This window comes from Oncorhynchus mykiss, chromosome 2, assembly GCF_013265735.2.
Source record: "Oncorhynchus mykiss isolate Arlee chromosome 2, USDA_OmykA_1.1, whole genome shotgun sequence".
Classification (NCBI taxonomy): Eukaryota; Metazoa; Chordata; class Actinopteri; order Salmoniformes; family Salmonidae; genus Oncorhynchus; species Oncorhynchus mykiss.
In genome coordinates, this window is record NC_048566.1 from 65,217,730 (window position 1) to 65,244,949 (window position 27,220).

The 27,220-nt window shown below is 40.9% G+C and overlaps 1 protein-coding gene across 6 annotated transcripts in view; it reads right to left on the bottom strand.

The window, feature by feature from the left end:
- The window catches only part of ntrk3a (neurotrophic tyrosine kinase, receptor, type 3a), a 254,726-nt gene that overhangs the window by 106,456 nt on the left and 121,050 nt on the right, over positions 1 to 27,220 (bottom strand). For 4 of the 6 annotated variants that reach the window (XM_036953153.1, XM_036953144.1, XM_036953129.1 and 1 more), the window contains exons 5-11: positions 14,537 to 14,691; positions 14,117 to 14,259; positions 13,558 to 13,699; positions 9,839 to 10,138; positions 7,850 to 7,864; positions 5,409 to 5,464; positions 4,707 to 4,809 (exon numbers count right to left, since the gene is read on the bottom strand). In XM_036953153.1, the coding sequence (XP_036809048.1) occupies positions 4,707 to 4,809; positions 5,409 to 5,464; positions 7,850 to 7,864; positions 9,839 to 10,138; positions 13,558 to 13,699; positions 14,117 to 14,259; positions 14,537 to 14,691 (914 nt within the window). The remainder of the gene's footprint in view (positions 1 to 4,706; positions 4,810 to 5,408; positions 5,465 to 7,849; positions 7,865 to 9,838; positions 10,139 to 13,557; positions 13,700 to 14,116; positions 14,260 to 14,536; positions 14,692 to 27,220) is intronic. The other 2 variants (XM_021568341.2, XM_021568366.2) reach the window with 1 other exon arrangement.

A 27,220-nucleotide genomic window follows, 5' to 3' on the forward strand; every position in this document is an offset into this window, starting at 1 on the left:
CCACAGGCCTCCAGACGGACGTAAGGGAGAAAAGCAATGCATTAAACATCCCTTTGATGTGTGTGTGATTGTGGCAGCAATTCCATAATTGGTACATGCTTACACACAAATGTCCAATGCATGGAATATTCTAATGTGAGCTGTGATGTCATTATCTGTAGGAGAGAGAGAGAGAGTGTCCAACTGAGGAGAGTCCGACTGACTGAGGAGAGTCCGACTGACTGAGGAGAGTCCGACTGACTGAGGAGAGTCCGACTGAGGAGAGTGACCGACTGAGGAGAGTGACCGACTGAGGAGAGTGACTGACTGAGGAGAGTCTGACTGACTGAGGAGAGTCTGACTGACTGAGGAGAGTCTGACTGACTGAGGAGAGTCTGACTGACTGAGGAGAGCGAGCGAGAGAGAGAGAGACTGAGGAGAGAGACTGACTGACTGACTGACTGACTGACTGACTGACTGACTGACTGACGAGAGAGAGAGAGAGAGACTGAAGAGAGAGAGAGAGACACTGAAGTGAGAGAGAGAGAGAGAGACTGAGGAGAGAGAGACTGAAGAGAGAGAGAGAGACACTGAAGAGAGAGAGAGAGAGAGAGACTGAGGAGAGAGAGTGACTGACTGACTGGGGAGAGAGAGAGAGAGAGAGAGAGAGACTAGAAAGAGAGAGAGACTGGGGAAAGAAAAAAGAGAGAGAGAGAGACTGGGGAAAGAAAAAAGAGAGCGAGAGAGAGACTGGGGAAAGAAAAAAGAGAGAGAGAGAGAGACTGGGGAAAGAAAAAAGAGAGCGAGAGAGAGACTGGGGAAAGAAAAAAGAGAGAGAGAGAGAGACTGGGGAAAGAAAGAGAGAGAGAGAGAGACTGGGGAAAGAAAAAAAGAGAGAGAGAGACTGGGGAAAGAAAAAAAAGAGAGAGAGAGAGAGACTGGGGAAAGAAAGAGAGAGAGAGAGAGAGAGAGACTGGGGAAAGAAAAAAAGAGAGAGAGACTGGGGAAAGAAAAGGAGAGAGAGAGAGAGACTGGGGAAAGAAAAAAGAGAGAGAGAGACTGGGGAAAGAAAGAGAGAGAGAGAGAGACTGGGGAAAGAAAAAAGAGAGAGAGAGACTGGGGAAAGAAAAAAGAGAGAGCGAGAGAGAGACTGGGGAAAGAACAAAATGAGAGAGAGAGAGACTGGGGAAAGAAAAAAGAGAGAGAGAGAGACTGGGGAAAGAAAAAAAGAGAGAGAGACTGGGGAAAGAAAGAGAGAGAGAGAGACTAGGGAAAGAAACAAGAGAGAGAGAGAGAGACTGGGGAAAGAAAAAAGAGAGTGAGACTGGGGAAAGAAAAAAGAGAGAGAGAGAGACTGGGGAAAGAAAGAAAGAGAGAGAGAGACTGGGGAAAGCTAAAAAGAGAGAGATAGACTGGGGAAAGAACAAAAAGAGAGAGAGAGAGACTGGGGAAAGAAAAAAGAGAGAGAGAGAGACTGGGGAAAGAAAAAAAGAGAGAGAGACTAAGGAAAGAAAGAGAGAGAGAGAGAGACTAGGGAAAGAAAAAAGAGAGAGAGAGAGAGACTGGGGAAAGAAAAAAGAGAGTGAGAGACTGGGGAAAGAAAAAAAGAGAGAGAGAGAGACTGGGGAAAGAAAGAAAGAGAGAGAGAGACTGGGGAAAGCTAAAGAGAGAGAGAGAGAGACAGGGGAAAGAAAGAGAGAGAGAGAGAGAGAGAGAGACTGGGGAAAGAACAAAAAAGAGAGAGAGAGAGACTGGGGAAAGAACAAAAGAGAGAGAGAGACTGGGGAAAGAAAAAAGAGAGAGAGAGAGACTGGGCAAAGAAAAAAGAGAGAAAGACTGGGGAAAGAAAAAAAGAGAGAGAGAGAGACTGGGGAAAGAAAAAAAGAGAGAGAGACTGGGGAAAGAAAAAAGAGAGAGAGAGAGAGAGAGACTGGGGAAAGAAAAGGAGAGAGAGAGAGAGAGAGAGACTGGGGAAAGAAAAAAAAGAGAGAGAGAGACTAGGGAAAGAAAAAAGAGAGAGAGAGAGAGAGAGAGACTGGGGAAAGAAAAAGAGAGAGAGAGAGAGAGACTGGGGAAAGAAAAAAGAGAGAGAGAGAGACTGGGGAAAGAAAGAGAGAGAGAGAGAGAGACTGGGGAAAGAAAAAAAAGAGAGAGAGAGACGGGGGAAAGAAAAGGAGAGAGAGAGAGAGACTGGGGAAAGAAAAAAGAGAGAGAGAGAGACTGGGGAAAGAAAAAGAGAGAGAGAGAGAGACTGGGGAAAGAAAAAAGAGAGAGAGAGACTGGGGAAAGAAAAAAGAGAGAGAGAGACTAGGGAAAGAAAAAAGAGAGAGAGAGAGACTGGGGAAAGAAAAAGAGAGAGAGAGAGACTGGGGAAAGAAAAAAGAGAGAGAGAGAGACTGGGGAAAGAAAGAGAGAGAGAGAGACTGGGGAAAGAAAAAAGAGAGAGCGAGACTGGGGAAAGAAAAAGAGAGAGAGAGAGACTGGGGAAAGAAAGAGAGAGAGAGAGACTGGGGAAAGAAAAGAGAGAGAGAGAGACTGGGGAAAGAAAAAAGAGAGAGAGAGAGACTGGGGAAAGAAAGAGAGAGAGAGAGAGAGAGACTGGGGAAAGAAAAGAGAGAGAGAGAGACTGGGGAAAGAAAAAAGAGAGAGAGAGAGACTGGGGAAAGAAAAAAGAGAGAGAGAGACTAGGGAAAGAAAAAAGAGAGAGAGAGACTGGGGAAAGAAAAAAGAGAGAGAGAGACTGGGGAAAGAAAAAAAAGAGAGAGAGAGAGACTGGGGAAAGAAAGAGAGAGAGACTGGGGAAAGAAAAAAGAGAGAGAGAGAGACTGGGGAAAGAAAAAAAAAGAGAGAGAGAGAGACTGGGGAAAGAAAAAAGAGTGGGAGAGAGACTGGGGAAAGAAAGAGAGAGAGAGAGAGAGAGACTGGGGAAAGAAAAAAAGAGAGAGAGAGACTGGGGAAAGAAAAAAGAGAGAGAGAGACTGGGGAAAGAAAAAAGAGTGGGAGAGAGACTGGGGAAAGAACGAGAGAGAGAGAGAGAGAGACTGGGGAAAGAAAAAAAGAGAGAGAGAGAGACTGGGGAAAGAAAAAAGAGAGAGAGAGAGAGACTGGGGAAAGAAAAAAGAGAGGGAGAGAGACTGGGGAAAGAAAGAGAGAGAGAGAGAGAGAGACTGGGGAAAGAAAAAAAGAGAGAGAGAGACTGGGGAAAGAAAAAAGAGAGAGAGAGACTGGGGAAAGAACAAAAGAGAGAGATAGAGAGAGACTGGGGAAAGAAAAAAGAGAGAGAGAGAGAGAGACTGGGGAAAGAAAAAGAGAGAGAGAGACTGGGGAAAGAAAAAAAGAGAGAGAGAAAGAGACTGTGGAAAGAAAAAAAGAGAGAGAGAGAGACTGGGGAAAGAAAAAAGAGAGAGAGGGAGACTGGGGAAAGAAAGAGAGAGAGAGAGACTGGGGAAAGAAAAAAGAGAGAGAGAGAGACTGGGGAAAGAAAAAAGAGAGAGAGAGAGACTGGGGAAAGAAAGAGAGAGAGAGAGACTGGGGAAAGAAAAAAGAGAGAGAGAGAGACTGGGGAAAGAAAGAGAGAGAGAGAGACTGGGGAAAGAAAAAAGAGAGAGAGAAAGACTGGGGAAAGAAAAAGAGAGAGAGAGAGACTGGGGAAAGAAAGAGAGAGAGAGAGAGAGACTGGGGAAAGAAAGAGAGAGAGGTTGTCTAAATCCCCCTAAGCTATGTCTACACAAAATGGCACCAGGCAATGCACAACCATCAGCCAAAGCCGGCAGGTGTTACCTGAAACACTGTAAACACTGTCATACAGTTTATAACAGCAGCAGAGCCAATACCTGAGACAGGGCTGTTCCAGGGGAAGGGACATGAAGCCGAGAGAGAGGTGGTTACTACTACTGCATCACCGTCACCCCCTCCTGCTGCAGTCAAAGAAAGCACCAAGCCCAACACGGTACACAGCGGAACCAGCTGCATCAGCCACCAGAAGACATTGATAAGTAGTGCTTGGACGTGATTCAAAAAATATAAGCTTAGGCTGCACTGAGCCATATTTGGAATTGGTTGGCATTACTGACACTACTGCAAACTCATTCTTCACAGGGATCAAATCTGCAATATGGCAAGCATTACCCCCACCTCCGCCTGCCGGCCCACATACCAAGACAAGCACTAGATCAAATAAAGTGTAAGTAGCGATACTGTTGTGTGCTGTATACAGATGAGAAAGTGGGCCGTGTATACAGTTTATGGCAGTGGTATTCAAAGTCAGGGTCGCAACCCCAATTGGGGTCGGGGTTATGACCCCAAGTGGGATCGCCAGGGGAAATGCAATGCGGTCTCTCCCTGAAAAATGTAATAATCATGAGCCAATATATTAACATCTTTGAGAGTTCATTTGAAAAACACAATTTTATTGAGTAAATGTATTTATTTGTTTATTTTCATAGGATAAATAAATTGAAGGTTATTTGTTGATGTAAATATCTAAATCTAGTGGGCGGTGGGGTTTTAAGGTTGTGTCAATAGATTTGGGGTAGGGTGTGGTTCTGAAAGAATTGAAATACCACAGGTGGATGTCATAAAAAGACAACACAACAATGTACTTGGCCGGAAAGGGATAAAGAAGCACAAAGTCTGTATAATGTCTTATTTTGGCAGCTGAGGCACTACCTAAGAAAACAATGTCTAAATAATAACTTCCTTTCAGAAGAACACTGGATGTTTCTTACCTTTCATTCCAAACTTCGAACGTCGGCCATATTTGTTGATGAGAACAAACAGGACAACAAGAAGGACACAGGCAAATCCAGCAAGGCCCACAGCAATAGACACCTGGAAGACGACAAGACAGGGCTTGTGAGAGTAAGTCTCACAATAAAGATATCTACCTCCAAAAAACTGAATAGCCAACAGTCATGAAGCCTACAGTAAATGCAGGGCTTGTGAAAACTGGATTAGTAGTGCAATGTTTTGCTGAAAACTGCCATTATACATTCTCCGCTGGCAATAACAAAACAAAGAGAAATCAAAAAGAAGAAGCCCAAAATGAGAGAGAAAAACCGTCATACGGTATAATTAGGACCTCCAAACAATTGGAAATCGTCTCTCCTCCCATGTCACTGCTCTCTTCCCCATTAAAACCTTCAAATGAGGAAATAATCTCCATCTCGTCAATTACAGCACAAAAATGAGCGAAATTACATTTTTTAAGAAGTTGTTAAACACAGTGGCCAAAAAGGAAAAGGCAGATAGGAGCGAGCTACAAGGCGAGGGAGTGAAAAAGAAACGGATTAAAATAGCTCAAACTAAAGCCTCTTTTTAGTTGTTGTTCCCAGGAAAAAGAAGAAGAAGTTGATGTTGTGTATACAGGCTGTATCTCCACTAGATTAGAAAAGCCACTTAGTTGAGCACCACAGTGTTCTCAAACTCACCCCGAATGTGTCCTCCTCAGGCCTGTGTGTTACTGTGATGGTCGGTGTTGGAGTCCCTGTGATGAAGACAAAATAAACACCATTGATGAAAGTACTGACAGGCAACCGACAGTTACATGTGCAGTAAATCCTGAATACCTAACATGCAGTCTACACAATCATTCTGAACAACTAGCCATAGGCATAGAGATGCACATACAGAGTAGGAATCCATGATGGGAGGGGAGAAGGGTGGGTATGACCTACAGTGTGTACCAGATCAAAGAATTATAGCACACACCCACATTTCTTGCAGCTAACTGATGTTATGCTTAATACTTTGTAAACTGTGTAGAGTCCGTTGGGTTGTTGCCCTTCACAGATCTGCTTCCATTTCTGATACAATGAGACCATTTCAAGTCTCTCATTTGTATCCACTTCTATGGAGACACAAATACCCCTGGGTTGCCCTCCCATCATGCTCTCTGCTAACAGGCCGCGGTGCGAAGCAATGTGGTGTAGCGGAACCGAACAGAAAAGAACAGAACAGTGCCGGGTGTTTCTGATGAGCCCGTCTGTCCTGCCCGGCCTCTTCCTGCCTTCCTACCACCAAGTGGACTCATCCAACATCATTTTGAGCTCTGACAGTAACAATCTGTCACTCTTTCCCTTTCGCGTTCAGGATTTATTATGCGTGGAAAATCCCAATGAAGCTCTGGCGTGATGTCAATTTGAGAGCCTGGGGATGAAGGTCAGTGGCTGTGCTTGCCTCTACATTTACCTCCTAAATTAGAACAGATTAAAGACTAAATGAGCCTGTTGGTCCTCCAATGATAGAGGTGTCTAGCTGTAACCTTGAGTCTTACCCAGCTAATGTAGGCGGTATATGGTGGCAACAACATTTTGGAATTAGGGTAGTGAATATCAGAAGATTAAAATGACATCAAATGTAAGCCTCCATGACCTTTTTGTTGCTCTGCTTATTAAATAGATGCCATGGTACTATTTACGTCACTGTGCTATTTACATATTTCCTGCTACTATTTCTTGTTGACTGTCTGAAAAGAAAAATCACTTACCATAACCCCCCTAGAGTTGTTTTAATCACCTTTTGTTTCAGTTTAATCTGTGTGTTTGAGCTAGAGACTTCCAGGTTCTTGCATGTCATGGTACTATTCATGTCATGGTACTATCATGTCATGGTACTATTCATTTCATGGTACTATTCGTGTCATGGTACTATTCATGTCATGGTACTATTTATGTCATGGTACTTGTCATGGTACTATTCATGTCATGGTGATATTCATGTCATGGTACCATTCATGTCATCGTACTATTCATGTCATGGTACTATTCATGTCATGGTAATATTCATGTCATGGTACTATTCCTGTCATGGTACTATTCATTTCATGGTACTATTCGTGTCATGGTACTATTCATGTCATGGTACTATTCATGTCATGGTACTATCATGTCATCGTACTATTCATGTCATGGTACTATTCATGTCATGGTAATATTCATGTCATGGTACTATTCCTGTCATGGTACTATTCATTTCATGGTACTATTCGTGTCATGGTACTATTCATGTCATGGTACTATTCATGTCATGGTACTATCATGTCATCGTACTATTCATGTCATGGTACTATTCATGTCATGGTAATATTCATGTCATGGTACTATTCCTGTCATGGTACTATTCATGTCATGGTACTATCATGTCATCGTACTATTCATGTCATGGTACTATTCCTGTCATGGTACTATTCATGTCATGGTACTATTCATGTCATGGTACTATCATGTCATCGTACTATTCATGTCATGGTAATATTCCTGTCATGGTACTATTCATGTCATGGTACTATTCATGTCATGGTACTATCATGTCATCGTACTATTCATGTCATGGTACTATTCATGTCATGGTAATATTCATGTCATGGTACTATTCCTGTCATGGTACTATTCATTTCATGGTACTATTCGTGTCATGGTACTATTCATGTCATGGTACTATTTATGTCATGGTACTATTCATGTCATGGTACTATCATGTCATGGTACTATTCGTGTCATGGTACTATTCATGTCATGGTACTATTCGTGTCATGGTACTATGTGTGTCATGGTACTATGTGTGTCATATTCATGTCATGGTACTATTCGTGTCATGGTACTATCATGTCATGGTACTATTCATTTCATGGTACTATTTATGTCATGGTACTATTCATGTCATGGTACTATCATGTCATGGTACTATTCGTGTCATGGTACTATTTATGTCATGGTACTATTCATGTCATGGTACTATTCATGTCATGGTAATATTCATGTCATGGTACTATTCATGTCATAGTACTATTTATGTCATGGTACAATTCATGTCATGGTGCTATTCGTGTCATGGTACTATTTCTTGTTGACTGTCTGAAAAGATCACTTACCATAATCACCATAATCTGTGGGAAAAGAAGACAGAAGAGTCATCATCAGTTGCGTGTTCAACCAATGTGTACATGCACAGGGCATGTTCAAAGAAGAACGTCACCTTCACTCTCCACTGTTAAAATAGAAAGACTCAAAACACCATCATTGCGTAGTAAAACCATGACAAGTAGTGCAGGTGTTTGAATGTAAACACGAGGAAAGTGTTACTGAACGGATTTCAAAACAGAATGGAAGTAGTCTGAAACAACCAAAGTGTTTCTTCAATCTGGATCATTGTGTTTTTAAGAGAGTGATGTGAAAATACTTTCTGGTGTTTCAGTATATGTAAAAGGCTGCACCAAAACACACAAATAATGTTTTGGCAGACACTGTCTCTCAGACAGTACAATCAAATGTTTTTAAATTGCAAATGGTTAATAGCATGAATATTGATTGATTATAAATATTTATTTAATTTCAGTTAATATTTCGATTAACACTGGTAAAGTAATACTTTTCCTAGGGTAGAGTTTGGCACTAATTATAGGCCACAGTTGCCAGGCAACTTTGTGAGATTAAAAATAATGTTACATTCCAAATGGGCTATGTAAATTAAAGCAGAGGTCAAATCAAATCCCATTTTATTGGTCACATTCCCTCTAGCAAACTCTATGGTCAAATATAAAAACAGGCAAGTTTGCGTGTGCTTCCCCTGTCTTCGGGTCCTTCATAAACTCAGACAGCTGAGAGCACACCAAATACTCAGATGAAACGCTCCAAAAAAATCCAAGAAAGTATGTGTCAATAAAAATGAGAGTACAAAATGTTATTACATTGTAGGAAAACGGAATTCACTCAATATGAACTTTTGTTTTGTGTAGCATTTCAGCCACTAATGCTAATAGTCCAAGTAAAACAGCCTTCTCCTTACTCCATGTCTTCTTACTACAACTGTCAATCATATCATCTAACTCAACTGTACTGTGCTTTAATTCATCTGAACAACCATCCATGCCGTGTACCATCTAAATATAAAGACTCAGGTCAGGACATTAGCATAATGGATGACTGGTGGATCACAATGAGCCCTGGGCTTAAGTTTTGTACAAGAGTGAGTTATTTTTTTCTTCCATGAAAGTGAAATATAATGTCACATTTTTTATTTAGAAGAATATGATAAATACCTTACAGATTCAACTGTCTTACTTTATCAACATAAAATTGTGAAAGACCCGTTAAATGTTTTGTCATTTGATCATTTGCATTTGAAGCTTCAATCAGGTCTTGAAAAAGTACTAAATAATTCACATCTATATTTTCTCGTGTTCTTTGTTTGAGCAAAACACTGGCCCTTTGACCTTTTGGAATTACCAATGACGAGTTAAGTTACACCATCTATACATGTGGAAGGATCTAGTTCTGCACTAAACAGGATGCGAAACACCAAAGCATTTTCAACCTTTTACAGATTAGTGGGCCCTTTGGGCCTGGACCAGGGTTGAGGGGAACTGTTATAGGCCAAATGTTGCCGGAGCTGCTAACAAAACATTTCATCTGACATTCTTGTGAGCAGTGCTGTTGTAATTACCGTTGTATTACTATTTATTGCTATTAAAAAATATATTTCAAACGTTTTTTGTGCTGTCTTGGTATGATGGGTGGGGTGGGAGGGAGGGAGGGGAATGAAGGACCGGGGAGCTTGTACTGTTATCAAATGACAATCTACAAGTAAAGGATTTCTCTCTAAAGAATAGAGCAACATTCCCAATGAGATCTTATCTTCACCTCTAAATAAATCCCCTTTATTAATAGAGGTGTGACAGCGAGAGAGACTGTTTCTACATTCACCAGTGAACCCGTTAATAAGACAGTAGCACTTAACAGTTTAAGCTCTGCTGCTCCGATCCATGCAATATCCTGTTGGACTCACGAAAGGTCGCAGGTATAAAGCTACTTTATACCTGCACTGCTCTACATAGCTACTATAGCAAGTCAAATCTACCTACCGTCTGAAAACGGGGCGTTGAGGAAGTGTCCATACACTGTCTTGGTGGTGACTCCTAGGAAGTTGCTAGCTTCCAGAGTGTAGTTGCCGTTGTTGTGGTGCGTGGGGTCCTTGAAGTTGAGGCATCCCTCTAGGTAGTCCTGGTAGGTATCCATCTCAGTGCGGATGTAGTCACTGGGGGGGATCTCCTTGTCCCGGTGGAACCAGCGCAGGGTAGGCTGGGGGTTACCACGCACTGTGAACTCTATGCAGGTTTCATGGCGACGCTCGGGCTCGTCTAGCTTCAGGATGGTGGGGGGGACTGTTGGGAGGGAGGACAGACATAAACGAGGTATGTCAGAGATATGTTTTCAATGTGTTGGCATCATGACATGTGACACACACAATCTTCTAGTTACACTATGTACCAATGTTCAGGGGGTGTGACTTGTTATTTCTTGCTTGTGAGTGGTTTGAAGGCCAGCAGTATAAATGGTGTTTTGTTGATCTCTGAAGCTGCTGCTAGGATGTGGCTGCTGACCACAGGAACATTGGGTTGTCTCCAGGCTTTTGGCTGAGTGGACACATCACCCACTCTGAAGGATGGCAGCCAGAGGCAGTAATAATATCACACCTCATAAAAGCGGCCACCATATACTGTAACTCCACAGCCATGGTCGGTATGTTGAAAGCTAGCTAACCATCTGCAATTACAGGGCTGTAAATGTGCCATACTGAGCTCACATAAAGCATCAATCATACTTCGATTCACTGTTAATATACACATTAAGAGAGCATGCCAATTTCTTCATTGTTAGTTAATGCAAGGTAAAACGCAGGGGGTCTCTGTGAAAACTAAGTGCTTGTGAGAGAGCAGGGAGAAAGAGAGAGCGAGAGAGAGAGAGAGTGTGAGAGAGGTTAAGAGAGCGTAGGAGAGAGAGAGACTTGAGTTTGCGGATCTCATCATTATCCCTGGCAATCAATACTGTATGTATTGGGTACTGGGAGAATAGTGTTACACCCCTGTTGCCATCGCCCGTCAGTATGAATATAAATGCAGGAGCAACAAACAATTATCATATTTCCCTGTAATGGTATCCAGCTAATGGAAACAGTGTGGTCTAATAAAGGATGTCTGGGCCAGAGAAATGTCCACCATAGTAACAATCAAATGCTTAATTAAAAAAATTGTTTTTAAAAAAAAGCAACGTTGGGGGAGTTTAACTGAAAAGAAAAGAAAAGTTCGCAATATTGTTTCAATATATGTACATTGATTGATTCATTAATCCTATGCTACTGAAATATAAATAACATACATTTTTCTAAACTAATCCAATCATTTAATTTTATTGACAATATATTCAATTAGGATCTCACTTGTTGAAGGCCACAGGACTGAAAATGAATGAATGCAACCACCATGTCTGTGTCTCTAGCAAACACAGTCATGGGTGATACTGGTAACTCTAAAATTCACTCTAAAGGAACCATGTAAAATATGCAAATGCAGCTTAAACTCCTACTGCAGGGCTATTCAATTCCGATCCTGGAAGGCCGAAACATTCCTTGTTTGGGATTTTGTATGGTTCTTCAAAGAACCATCCCATTTATGGTTCTTCAGAGACCCTACAATGATTCCCTTATGCCATCGATCTCAATGACCTAATTTGGTTCCAACTTTGAGTGTTCCTTGAAAAAAGTGTTTTGTGATGATCATAGGAACATCGTGCCAACATAAAGTGTGGAACCTTAGTGACGCAAATATCAAACTGACAGCAATTATTTCCTGGCTTGACTGTCAGTTAGTCTAACTAATCACCACAGCTGTTGACTCTCTGTTTTAAGGCGTTTCCAACAGACACGCCAAGCGGCTGTTGGGATGATTGGCAATTACCAAGAAAACCAAAAGAGCATGTGGTTTCATGAAGAACACAAACAAAAACAAATGGCTTTGCAGTGCAGCACCAGTGCACCGCCACTGAATAACTAGCAGGACCTTCCAGATGTTTCCCAACGAACAGGGTCAGAGCTCCCCTCTCCTCGCTCTGCTGGAAAGCAATTGCGCACATTATGTGATGAACATTCTATAAATCGCTGTCATCTTTCACGGAAAGGACCACTGCCTTCTCATCAATGAAGTATCCACATCCAAGGGAACCACCCGCCAGCTCGCACGGATCAATACTCAACACAATGACCTCTCGGCACTTACAGAATGTAGAGGATAGAACGCATAACAGTACTGATAGAATGGATAAGAGTAGGCTTAGTTATATAATGGATGGGATAGTATTGGAATGGTAAGAATACGATAGAAAGGAGCAATGATCGAATGGATAGAATTGGATAGGAGTACTTATAGAATGGATAGGAGTACTTATAGAATGGATAGGAGTACTTATAGAATGGATAGGAGTACTTATAGAATGGATAAGAGTACTTATAGAATGGATAGGAGTACTTATAGAATGGATAGGAGTACTTATAGAATGGATAAGAGTACTTATAGAATGGATATGAGTACTTATAGAATGGATAAGAGTACTTATAGAATGGATAGGAGTACTTATAGAATGGATAGGAGTACTTATAGAATGGATAGGAGTACTTATAGAATGGATAAGAGTAGTTACTGGGTAGCCTAGTGGTTAGAGGGTTGGGCCAGTAACCGAAAGATTGCTAGATTGAATCCCCGAGCTGACAAGGTAAAAATCTGTCATCCTGCCCCTGAACAAGGCCGCTAACCCGCTGTTCCTAGGCCGTCATTGTAAATAAGAATTTGTTCTTAACTGACCTAGTAAAATAAAAAAACTTACAGAATGGATAAGAGTAGTTATCCAATATAAACTCCCTCTTATAGATTGTAGCCTAAGTTCAATAGTCATCATAAAAGGGAGGTTCCTTAATGAGGCATTTTACACATATAATTCCACTAATCTACTTTATAGAAGAATGTACATATAACGAATGCATGGCAGCATTTACATAAAATAAGACAATTAAACATCTCATTAAAAGGGAAATCTGCAGTTGTTACATCCATTTTTTTTTTTTACCTGTAAATGAATCATATATACCCATCCCTCGGCTTTTTACTGAACCAGGGGTGGGGAGGACACTTTGTTATTGCTCCAGCTGCATATTGCCGCTTTAACTGCATTTAAAATCTAAATATTGTGTTGTAACAAGGTGCTTGACACCTCTACATTATTCATGGTCTGACTGTGAGCTGAATATTGGTGTTATCTGTTGGTACATTGGCCTCTGAGATGAATATTGGGGTTATCTGTTGGTACATTGGCCTCTGAGATGAATATTGGTGTTATCTGTTGGTACATTGGCCTCTGAGATGAATATTGGTGTTATCTTTTGGTACATGGGCCTCTGAGATGAATATTGGTGTTATCTGTTGGTACATTGGCCTCTGAGCTGAATATTGGTGTTATCTGTTGGTACATTGGCCTCTGAGCTGAATATTGGTGTTATCTGTTGGTACATTGGCCTCTGAGCTGAATATTGGTGTTATCTGTTGGTACATGGGCCTCTGAGCTGAATATTGGTGTTATCTGTTGGTACATGGGCCTCTGAGATGAATATTGGTGTTATCTGTTGGTACATGGGCCTCTGAGATGAATATTGAGCTGAATACCATCATCAAACAGCAAACACTTGAGAGTGTTTGTGGTCTGCAATTTGATAAATAAAACTTTGAACTTGAACTGGTCGTTGGTAGCTACGTACAATGGACAGTGAGCTGGATGGAGGCGTTGGCCATCCCCACTTTGTTCTCTGCTATACAGGTCAGCATGTAGAAGTTGTCATCACGGCTCACGTTGACCAGGGTCAGGTTGATGGAGTGGACATTGGGCCAGTACACGTTGGACTGGACAGAGCAGGAGAGAAAGACAAGTGAGTGATACTGTAGGATAAAGAGTGCATTGGGGCATTGGGGCAGACAATTTATTTTATTCAGCTACAATTCTCTGCATAAAGCAGGTTAACTGCATTTTCAGAAAGCTATGAAATCACAAGCACACAAACACAGTTGGTGTCAGTTCCATTTAATTTCCTCAATTGGACATAGAATTTATCTTCATAGCACAACAACAGAATTCCAGAATTGCCTGGAATCTAAATAGAATGCACCCTAAAGTTGCACTGTAGCTAAAACTAACTCCAAGGTCACACGCCAAGTTCTTTCCTGCAGCTACCTAGAGACAAAGCACAATGGTTCGACCATTACAATGAAGAATAGCACAGTGCATTATGGGTCCCTTTGTGTGTGTCCTGGCTAACCCACCTGGTGAGTGTTGATGGAGTGGAGGTCATTGACGGTCCAGTCCACCTCAGGGAGGGGGGATCCAGATCCATTACAGGTGACGGTGACTCTGTCCCCCTCAATCACTGTGAGATTATAGTGGGTCACACTAATGTCCGGCAAGTCTGGTGGGGCGAGGGAGAGAGAGAGAGAGGGGGGGGCAGAGAGAGAAAGAGAGAGAGAATACAATTTCAGCCAGACACAGCACACTTGACATTCTGACTCCTCTGATTCCTCTACGTTGATGACGTTTTGCAAATCCAATCAGTTTTCCACATTGATTCAACGTCATCAGACATAATTATGGGGGTTGGAATGATGTGGAAACAATGTTGATTCAACCAGTTTCTTCAACCATGGGATGATTGAGGAGGGGGGGATCATGGCGGCGGTGGCTCGTACCACAGAGGGAGATATTCATAGCTTGGAGAGGGATCTTGGAGGCTCCGTTGTTGCAGAATAACAGCTGGGTGTGCAGGCCAGCCTCCCCTCGCTGCTGCCACAGCTGGATCCAGCGGATATCACAGCCACACTCAAACACCACTTCTTCCAGCCTCCTGTTAGAGAGAGAGAGAGAGAGAGAGAGAGAGAGAGAGAGAGAGAGTTAGAGAGAGAGAGCGAGAGAGAGAGAGCGAGAGAGAGCGAGAGAGAGAGCGCAAGAGAATAAAGGAGAGAATGAGAAAATATATGTTGAGAAACAACACAATGCAACTGTGGTCATTTAATGTGTAGTCAGATGTAGGTGAAGGACATTGTTACCATTCAGTCCAGCCCCAAACATTCATCACAACATGCCTGGGGAGGAACTGGAGACATTCCATCTCATCTCCAGGCCAGGTTGGGCTAACTGTACCGTGTGACTGGGGCTGGGAGAGGGTGGACATGATTTGGACTTGCTTTTCCCTCAACAAACATGGGCCCTGCACGAGCCCTGGCTAAATAATTCATATTAAAAAAACCTCAGAGGTAAATGTCCGTACCTGCTTGAAAATCGGTGCAAACAAAACCCTGTGTGTTCACGCTATAGACTTCCTTTTTGAATGGGCTGCGTTGCGATCCACTGAATCCGCCGATGTCGGCCATTCGCCTATGCGGTAGACAGGCACTTCCCAAGTCAGTGTTGTTGGAAATGATAGGATGCCAAAAAGTAACTTTCACGAAAACGTCTGTCAAGTCCAAATGGTTTGAACTAGAAACTATTTAGTCTACCCCACTATCGAAAGCTGAGACTCTCAAAAGCACAAGCATGTAGGCTGTTTTGCTCTAGGTTTTGCTCTACAAGCATCACGAGACACATCTGAAGGTGAACCGGTATCAGGAGGAAAACATTTATGGAAGTGAATTGGGCATTTCCACGTGTTTTTTATCTCATAGATATAGGATAGACAAATCAAATGATTTGTTTTTACTATATGTTTTGCCATGTGTGAATATGTTATTCAATGCATTTTATGTGTTAATAGCAGTAAGGCCAAATTCAATGTGTCATCCCCGAAAAATTATATTTTAAAAATTATAGCTATAGAGGTCCTAAAATTCAAAACCAATTATCTTTATGATCCATGGTATGACTATCTTTTTTATTGTATTCTTTTTTTGTTGTTGACCATCTTAAAACAATTCCATTTGCAGTGTTGGGGAATAGTGAACTACATTTAGTTCAACTACTAATTAAAATACATTTTGCAGTAGCTTGGTGGTAGTTGAACTCAATTCAAATCTAGGTAGTGTTTCCAGGAGTTAAGTACTCTTGTTTTGCCATGTAGCGGTGTATCTAACTACACATCACTTTTTTTTTGCACCAAAAATCATATATACAGTAGTTTGGACACACCTACTCATTTTTTTTACTATTTTGTACATTGTAAAATAATAGTGAAGACATCAAAACTATGAAATAACACATATGGAATCATATAGTAACCCAAGCATCATCTCTTTCATCAATGACTTCTGATAATTCCAGAGTGTACCAGGCATTCAATCTACCTTTAACCCTTACTTTTTTGAAGGGATCATGATTATTCACAATAGTATTGAAGACATCTGCAAAAATGCTAGATAAATCAGGTTCAGGGATGGCTGAAATACAATAAATGTCACTCAATTAAAAATAATGTAAAAAACAATAACTATTCGCTGAGGTTTTTGAAAGTTCCTCTTTGTGATGACATAAGACTTAGATTTTTGTATTCTCACATCTCTATCACAAACAACTGGGTAATGGTCACTAATGTCTTGGGCAAAGACACCAGTAGAAATATCTCTCTCTCTGATGTATTCGTTAAAATAAGATCAATCGGACTTGACTTTAAAGGATCTTTAGGGTTGGCCGTGTAGGCTTACTCACCAGCTGGATTAGGTTTAGATCATTACACATGTCTTTTAGACGTTTTGAAGCTTGCATTTCCCAATTAGTTCACTCAGCACAATAACTTCTGATTTAGTAATATGTACTGTAAAAAAAATATTTAGTTGTTTCAACTATATATTATTAAGTATGTGGTTTCACAGCCTTTTTTTGTACTAGCTCAAGTTAACATTTTTAGTTGGCCCAAACTTTGCTACAACATGAGAACGTAGAACGTAGAGTAGGCAAAAAGTCTGTCAACTTAAAATGATGTGTTTGTTCAATTTGTCTAATATGTTCATTCAACTAGATATTGTTGTTTTGGCATCTTACCAAAAAAAGGCTGTCAAACTAACTACACACACACAGTGCTTTTAACATACAATGTTTACTTACATATTAGACACACACTGAAATACATGTTTACTTACACTTTAGTATTCATTATGTCCGCACCTGGTATTTGAACTCAGAATCTCTTGGTTCACAGCATTCCAATCTTCCTGCAATGTCACCATGTCTGTGTATATAACGGATATCACCTGTATTGCTACACTTTGCACTTCAAAATAAAGCTTGGCTCTGATAAAAGTACAATCAATAAAAACTATTTTATTTATCATAGTGATTAAGATTAAAACAGGGTAATTTGCCCCACCAACATTAGACAACTGTAGAGAAAAAAATAAGTAAATCAAATCAATGATGGGGAAATTAGTCAGATTAATTTATAATTGACACAGACATGGTGGCGTAGCAGGAAGATTAAAATTGCCACCAAGAGATTGTGAGTTCAAATCCCAGGTGAGGACATCATAATTGCTGTATAAATTAACATGGACAACGTGTGTCAAATATGTCTTTTGAAAAATGTGTATGTTAAAAGCACTGTATTTGTGTGTAACTAGTTCCACATCCTTTATTAGGTAAGATGCCAAAATGATAATTTCTTGTTGAAAGAACATATGGGACAAATTGAGCAAACACAACATTTTAAATTGACTGAATTTTTGCCCATGTTTTCTCATACTGGAGCTGAGTTCAGGTAACAAGAAGGCTGTGGAACCAGTTACTTAATAATAATTAGTTGAAACAACTAGATTTTTTGGTGTGTTTTTTTAAAGACATTCTGTTCTCTCCAAAGTGAACTGTTCTTGCAATTTAGAGTCTAAGGCATTTCAGATTTACATATAAGAATTTTTCACAAAGTAGTTTGTAGTGAACTACTTTTTCAAAGTAACTTTAGTTAAATAAACTGTATTTTTCTTGAGGGTAGATTTAAAGTCTCTTAACTTCTCCCATTGGTAGCTTGGTATATTTTCAGAGTAGCTTCCCCAACACTCTCCATATGTTAACTTAGTATAACCCCCCCACCCAACGCCCCCCTCCAAGGGCTGGGAGCAGATGGACCTGATTTGGACTTCCCCTCAACAAACACCGGCCCTACACCAGCCCTGGCTAAATCATTAATGTCACATTAATGTGAAAGATTTGGATGACACATTTTAAAATGATAGCAGGGTAAAGCTGACATCGTTTTCATACAAACTAAACGTTTTCTTTGTAGAACCACCCAGAGCAAATACACTTTGAAATCCAATATGCTTTGGTGGGTGTCTGTAAATTTCAATATTGAAAATAGAATATCACAGTGCATGAGGATGTACTGTACAGTAAGGCTCATATTATTCTGAAAAAGGATCAATGATGGTTGGAGAACAGAAGGGAGGGAGGGGTGTGATGTCAATACCCTGTGATGTTCCACACATGCAGTACCCACGACCCCCCTCACACCCCGGCCCTCCAGATCCTCACACCCAGGCAGCTCCGGTGAAGAGTGTGGGGCTCAGATGAGACAGACTGGGTAGATATCACTGTTCGCTCCCCCTCTGCTGCTTCAAACAAACCTTTATATGGCATCATGTCATTTCCTCAATTTTAACCCTTAGATGGATTCTCCGGTACTCTAATATACTTTTTAGCCATTAGTTCTGAAAGTAGCACTCACCAAAAATTGCGATTTCTTGGCTAATTTATATAAAACAGTAATTCTGTTCATGAACTACACCAGCCTAAAGCAGGAGGTTTAAAAAATATTAGTAGTCGCCGAAGTTCCCGGAAGATGTCTTTAAGACACATTTATCCAGACATTTCGTATTCATTAAGATTAGGAGAATGGGTCAAATGAACAGTCCTCACATTTCTTGTACAATAATCAAATATTCAACGTGCCCATTGTTCTCACAGCAATTACAACACTATTCCTTTCCTTTCTTTCATCCTCATGGGAAAACCACTTTCCACTTTTGACATCTTTCCTGACTTTGCAATTATCATCACATTTGTCACATTTGTCTATGGACCAGAAAAGACTATGAAGTGGCAGTTAGGTTGTCTAATCCCTTTAGTTCCACATGATGTGCACCACTCGCTTAACGGGCCCTGGCTGCCTGCTGCATGGCTCTCTAAGGGTCTAGCTTGTCCCTCTATAGGGCTGGGGAGAGGAGCTTCTATCTGATCTCCATGGGTGGTACAGCACAGCACACTGGGTCCAACATATGGAAAGAGAGAAAAAACACCTAGACCTGGACGACATTTCATTAACACCGCATCATCTCAGCTAGCTGTGTGCATGCACGCTTATTGATGAACCATTTTTGCAAAATAGAGATGACCTCTCTCATTTACAAGATGGGGTCAGAGAGTGTCAAGTCAAATAAAATCTCATTTGATTTGATACGTGCTTCATAGACTAACAGTGAAATGCTGACTTCTGGGTCCTTTTCCAACCATGCAGAGTTAAAGATAATGTTAAACATTTAATAAAAAAGAGAATTAGTGACAGAAGGCATAAATACACAGTACATAACAAATAAAAATAACGAGTAAAAATAACATGACAACATACAGGGAGTAGAAAACAACATGGCTATAGACAGGGAGTAGAAAACAACATGGCTATATACAGGGAGTAGAAAACAACATGGCTATAGACAGGAAGTAGAAAACAACATGGTTATATACAGGGAGTAGAAAACAACATGGCTATATACAGGGAGTAGAAAACAACATGGTTATATACAGGGAGTAGAAAACAACATGGCTATAGACAGGAAGTAGAAAACAACATGGCTATAGACAAGAAGTAGAAAACAACATGGTTATATACAGGAAGTAGAAAACAACATGGCTATAGACAGGGAGTAGAAAACAACATGGCTATAGACAGGGAGTAGAAAACAACATGGCTATAGACAGGGAGTAGAAAACAACATGGCTATATACAGGGAGTAGAAAACAACATGGCTATAGACAGGGAGTAGAAAACAACATGGCTATAGACAGGAAGTAGAAAACAACATGGCTATATACAGGGAGTAGAAAACAACATGGTTATATACAGGGAGTAGAAAACAACATGGCTATAGACAGGAAGTAGAAAACAACATGGCTATAGACAAGAAGTAGAAAACAACATGGTTATATACAGGAAGTAGAAAACAACATGGCTATATACAGGAAGTAGAAAACAACATGGCTATAGACAGGGAGTAGAAAACAACATGGCTATAGACAGGGAGTAGAAAACAACATGGCTATATACAGGGAGTAGAAAACAACATGGCTATAGACAGGGAGTGCATACCAAATGGAAATCACAGCCATCGTTATACACTAGGTAACACGCAGTTCTGGCTCAGAGGCGAGAAGAGTCACACTCACAGAGTTAATCTCTTCAAATGAAGATGTATTTGGTTACAATGAACGGACTAATTTGGTTTGGTGCCACATTCTGTTCTGTCCAAGGTCAGAGTAACCTGGGTTCACTGTTCCATGTGTGTCTGATGCAGCTCTGATGAGTGGTGAGCAAAGGCTTCCCACTTAAGACATAACAACAACAAAAATGTAATGAAATGTGTGTGTGTGTGTGTGTGTGTGTGTGTGTGTGTGTGTGTGTGTGTGTGTGTTTGTGTGTGTGTGTGTGTGTGTGTGTGTGTTTGTGTGTGTGTATGTGTGTGTGTGTGTGCGTGCGTGCGTGCTTGCGTGCGTACGTAGGCAGATGGTCTCTTTTCTTACTCAGTACCATGACAACATAAAGATAGCCAATGGGGAGTTTGGCCATAGCACTGATTTACTGATTATGGCCTGTGAGACTTAAATCATTTGCATGTCTTCCACTGACCTGATTAAAACATCAAATTAACCTTTGGAAAGGTCAAGGTGTCGTGCAGCTAGAAAAACACATGGGAGTCCCGTAGCCTATACGAAGAGCTGGAAATTGCTAATAACATATAACTTAACCACTGCTATTTCCTGTTATGTATTATAAATTGGTATCTGCTTTTAAATGGCTAACTTAGCAAGTGATAGGTGGGGAGAGACATTGTATAGAATGTGACAACAGAGAAATACATTTTATTTTATTTAAATTTGTATTAACTTGTATTTATTCAGGGTAGCCCAATTGAGACCAGGGTCTCATTCCCAATGGTACAAACATTTTGTCACAACCATTTACATTCCAATTAAAACAAGAATAATAAAAATAACCACAAGGCACAACCTCAACACCACAATTTCAACAAATAAACCATTAGAATCAATCGAAACAACTGCAATCCTCAATGCATTAATTCAACACAAGAGTCGTAAACTGCTCTAGCAGCACCAGAGAATCAAGATGCAAGGAATTTTGTAGGTTATTCCAACAATGGGGGGAACTAAAATTATTTACCTAAATTGGTCAAGACCAGAGGGCCCTCAAGAGTTAACAATCCTTCGAGAAGGTTTGGTAGCTGATTATTTTATATGTTAGCAACAAAGTTAGGTAAGTTGGAAGCTTGTGTAGTACAGCCTTGTAAACAAAAAGGGAGTAATGAATTGATCTAAGGGACTTCAATAAGGACAAGCCAAACTGTTGATATAGGATGCAGTGGTGAGTATTAAACCTGTCACCAGTGATGAAATGAATTCCCCTGATGTTAGACAGAATCCTAAGGTGGTGGCTGCTGCAATCTGGTAAATGGAATCACCATAGTCAAGAACTGGCAGGAAAGTTGACTGTACAATCTGCTTCCTGCTATTTAGGGAGAGCCTAGATCTATTTTAAAAAAAAGCCCACTTTGAATCTTTGCTTTTAAACGGTGTGTTTTTTAAACAGGAAGTCTTTGTAAATCCAAATGGCCAGATATTTGTAGACGGGAATCCGATCAATGGAAGAACCATCCAATGAATACAAAAGTAGTCCATCTGAAACATTCTTGCGAGAACTAGAGAACAACATGTGTTTAGTCTTGCCCGCATCAAGTACAAGTTTTAAACTAACCAAAGCTTTCTGTAAGGTATCAAGGTCAGATTGCAGCTCTGACATAGCCTGGTTAACATTTGGGGCAATGGCATACACAACAGTGTTGTCTGTGTACAGATGAATTTTACAAGTTAAAACAGATGGACCAATATTATTCTATAAATAGTAAAGAAAACAGGTCCTATTACTCATCCATTCAGTACTATATTATACAGTACAGTATTGTACATGAAATCATGCGTAGAGAGGTGTGGCCTGAATCAAAATAGCTCCCATTTTCTAGCTGGACTGGGAATCGAACTGCCTGCCACATACACTTACCATGATAAATTAGACACAACGGTTTTTTCATCAGTTAAAGGTAAAGTTGGTGATGAGCAATTTAACAAGATCCTTACAGTACGTGAGTGCTCACTTAGTGGCAATAGCTATGCCAATAAACCTAAAGGATCCCCTATTAACTACTCTACTGTATTCTCTAGGCAAACTGGCTGATGTAAATGTTAGCTGTACACATTTGATAACGAGTTAGTGTCACCATACTTAGTGAAATCCCAGTTACACACACAATTTTATATATACATACAGTGCCAGATAAGGGTTATTTGGCTTGTAACCATAGCGGAACCCTGATTTGGTGCTATATGGAACTTTTTTTTGAAGGTTCTATAAAGACCCATGCTCATAAGGTTCTAAATGGAACCTGTATGGTGCCAAAAGGAACCCTTTCCTAAGGTTTTATAAAGAAATGTTTTCATGGTTCGTTATAGAAATTTTATGGAGAAAGGATTTAGAAAGAACGTTTCTCAGTCTCAAAGGTTTTTTGTAGAACCATACAGGGATTTCTATTCTGATTTATTTGCTATATTATATTTGTAAAATTCCACAGGTTTTATTATTGAGTTTATTATATGGGTCAGTATGGTTCCACATACTGTAGAACCCCCCCCCCCCCCCCCCCCCCCCCCAAAAAAAAAAAAAACATTATTGAGGAACCAAGATTGTTTTAATGTGTACAGGATTGATGCAGTCTCCCTGGTTGGATTTGCATTAAACACAAACTGATAGAGACCAGAGAGGAGCTGAACACTGCAGCAAAGGAATATGGCAAAATCAAATTTGTATTTGTATTTATTAAGGATCCCCATTAGCTGCTGCCAAGGAATTTACTGACCTGCGATCGCCTAACCTAATCTACAATATGTAATCTCATTTTATAGATGTGGACCATATTGGAGAGATCCAATAATATTTCTCTAACATATCCATAACATATCCAATAATGTTTGAGCAGGGAGGGTAATAATTGGGAAGGCTGAGATTACTCTATCCACATGCATAAAACTAAATTGAATTTAGGTTCTCTCCCCACATGGTAATAATGTGCGGTGAATACATAAATGATCTGGCAGTGCCCAAGGAGAAAGAGGAGGGGGGGATTAAACCCAAATTAAGAGCAGAGGCTAATTCAAGGCAGTGAATATGAATAGAACAGGGGCTAGGGATGTTACACCCTACCTTCCTCCTCAAAGATTACAGAAGCATTAGGATGACACCAGGCTTCTCTCTGCGTGGTCTTATTACCTTTCTGGTGACGTCTCAAATGATTATTGGAGCCAGGGATTAAATTGGCTTTCCTGCATCGTTAGTCTGAACCCCATATGAGAGGCCATTGTTTAATCATACTGTAATTACAGATTTAAGTCCTCCTGTCGCCACAATCTAATTATCAATCAAACGGGGTGTCACACAATTCAGGCACAGCCTATCAGTTAAACAACTGAGAAGTTATTCAGTTCAACTCACAATAAAGCCCAGAATCAAGACTACTTCAGAAAATACTCTGTATGATGTACTAAAATGTAACTATCTACGACAATGAACAAAGGCAAAACAACAAGAAAACAGCTCTGACAAGAAAATATCCCTGAGCATCAAGCTAAAATTGCACATCATTATTTTCAAATGTGGACGGAGTTGCCATCTCCAAAGCATGGTAAAGCATATCTATTTGAATCCATATGGACGATGTGGCAATAAGTCAAATAGCAGCTAGGATACAAAGAACAATATGTCTGAAACACGCTGTGCTCTGGTTCCACTTCCTTATATGGGTTTGGAAACAGTTTTGTTGATCCTGATACAGTGACAACGTGCTGCTAAACTGTCACTGGCTCTGAAAGCAGCAAGGGGGTGGAAATAGTTGTCATTGACCCTCATTCTAAATGACACGCGTGGATGCTAGTCTGCATATCTGCCAGGGTCTCACTTCAGGCATGAGGAATGCTTGAGCAACCACAACCAGTCACAGAAGTGGCAGAAGGAAACAGGAAGGAAGGAAGGAAGGAAGGGAGGTGGAAGTGTGAGAGTCGAGGTGAGATTGACGTCTCATTGTGTGGGTAAGTGAGACAGTGTTGTGGCCTTGGCGGATGTTTCCTGATGCCCTGGTGTTCGTATCAGATGGCCAGGCAGACAGACACTGGTAGGCAGCACTGATGCTATTGAGCTCCCTGTCCGAGCTTCGGTGTTGATGTTTCCACTGTGACAAAGAGCTGTAAGGGTAGTTTACTGCTGCTTTGAATGCCTGACACAACAAAGCCAGCCCACTCTGTGTGGTCGGTCCACACTCTGACTGCGGTTACTCCCAAGATTACTGCAAGCTCATTTTTCCATCTAAAATCCATATTTCATAGTGATAGATATTGCCTCCTGTCAGTCCATGGCTAACATCTTCATAGAAAGTCCATGAGTAGCATCTTCAATGACCAAGATTGGTATCATTTGAGCGTAGCGACAGATGTATTCATCCCTAACAATCTGGTTACTGAATGATGACAGAATTACACACAAAAATAAAGGCAACATGCAACAATTTCAAAGATTTTACTGAGTCACAGTTCATATAAGTCAATTGGAATACATTGATTAGGCCCTATTCTATGGATTTCACATGACTGGGAATACAGATATATTTATTTGAAGTAGGGGCGTGGATCAGAAAAACCAGTCCTTATCTGGTGTGACCACCATTTGCCTCATGCAGCGCAACACTTGTCCTTCGCATTGAGTTGATCAAGCTGTTGATTGTGGCCTGTGGAATGTTGTCCCACTCCTCTTCAATGGCTGTTCGAAGTTAGTGGATATTTTTATTCAATTTTTATCTTATTGAACCTTTATTCAACTAGGCAAGCCAATTAAGAACAAATTCTTATTTACAATGACGGCCTACCAAAAGGCAAAAGGCCTCCTGTGGGGACAGGGTCCTGGGATTTTTTAATATTTTTTAAAAATAAATACAATATAAATATAGGACAAAACACACATCACAACAAGAGAGACACAACACTGCATAAAGAGAGACCTAAGACAACAACATAACAAGGCAGCAACACATGACAACACAGCACGGTAGCAACGTAATATGACAACAACATGGTAGCACAAAAACATTGTACGAAGGTTATTGGGCAAAGACACCAGCACAAAGGTCAAGAAGGTAGAGACAACAATACATCATGCAAAGCAGCTACAACTGTCAGTAAGACTCCATGATTGAGTCTTTGAATGAAGAGATTGAGATAAAACTGTCCAGACTATTGGCGGGAACTGGAACACGCTGTCATACACGCCGATCAAGAGCATCCCAAACATGCTCAATGGGTGACATGTCTGGTGAGTATGCAGGCCATGTAAGAACCGGCGCATTTTCATTGTGTACAGATCCTTGTGACATGGGGCCCTGCATTATCATGCTGAAACATGAGGTGATGTCGGTGGATGAATGGCATGACAACGAGCCGCAGGATCTCGTCACGGTATCTCTGTGCATTCAAATTGCCATTTGTGTTTGTTGTCCGTAGCTTATGCCTGCCCATACCATAACCCCACCGTCACCATGGTACACTGTTCACAATGTTGACATCAGCAAACGGCTCGCCAAACACGACGCCATACACAGTTGAAACCGGGATTAATCTGTGAAGAGCACACTCCTCCAGCGTGCCAGTGGCCATCGAAGGTGATCATTTGCCACCTGAAGTTGATTATGAAGCTGAACTGCAGTCAGGTCAAGACCCTGGTGAGGACGACGAGCACGCAGATGAGCTTCCCTGAGACGGTTTCTGACCGTTTGAGCGGATATTCTTTGGTTGAGCAAACCCACAGTTTCATCAGCTGTCCAGGTGGCTGGTCTCAGACGATCCCGGAGGTGAAGAAGAGGGATGTGGAGGTTTTGGGCTGGCGTGGTTACATGTGGTCTGTGGTTCTGAGGCCAGTTGGACTTACTGCCAAATTCTCTAAAACAACGTTGGATGCAAAATAAATTAACATTAAATTAGCTGGCGACATCTCTGGTGGACATTCCTGCAGTCAGCATGCCAATTCCACACTCCCTCAGAACTTGTGGTATCTGTGGCATTGTGTTGTGTGACACAACTGCACATTTTAGAGAGGCCTTTTATTGTCCCCAGCGCAAGGTCCACCTGTGTAATGATCATGCTGTTTAATCAGCTTCTTGATATGCCACACCTGTCAGGTGGATGGAGTAGAAATGCTCACTAACATGGATGTTAACAAATGTGTCCACCACATTTGAGAGAAATACGCTTTCTTTTGCTTATGGACCATTTCTGGGATCTTTTATTTCAGCTCATGAAACATGGGACCAACACTTTACATGTTGTGTTTATATTTTTGTTGAGTATATAACAAATTAACAAGGAATCAGAAGGGATGGCAGGGAGCACTAATCAATATGAGTGACATCGTTGTGAGTGCTTGAACATTTCTACATAGATCAACTTAATTCCCTCCAGTTTTGCAGCAGTCCTCTTTGCTAAGCAGCTTATTATCTATATCTTCTGAGCGATCACCTCAGGCTAACAATCAATAATAAAGCAACACTGGCATTATTCAGTGAATGCAGGCCGACAGCTCCAGCTACGTATTGAACAGCATGTTTGGCTCTGCGTTCGCTTTGATCTTGGTGGTGTGAATAATAACAGCCTCATATCACAGTTGTGTTCAAACAATACACTGTTATTTCTTCAAACTTTTCTTCTGTCGAAGCTACAGTGTAGGCTTTAGAGGGTTGTTAGTTACATTTTAGTTTTGGCTTGGAGTTTAGTCTTGAGGGTGTGTCGGGGTTAATTGTTGCAAACCCATACTGAAAGCAGGGGTCATGTGTAATCACGCCAGCAGATGGACATGCCAGCTCTGAGCTTTGGGGCATGCACAGGGTGAATGACTGGCACCAAACAAATACCCTGTTCTTCTTATTCCCTCTCAGCTGAAAATGTGTTCCTTTCATGTTGGTAGAGCCAGAGACCCATAAATGTGTTTTCATCAAGAAAAAAAAAAGATTTTTTTTTTTTCATTCAGAAATGCACAACTTCACATTATTGCGATAGATACGTTGGTTGACAGAGTA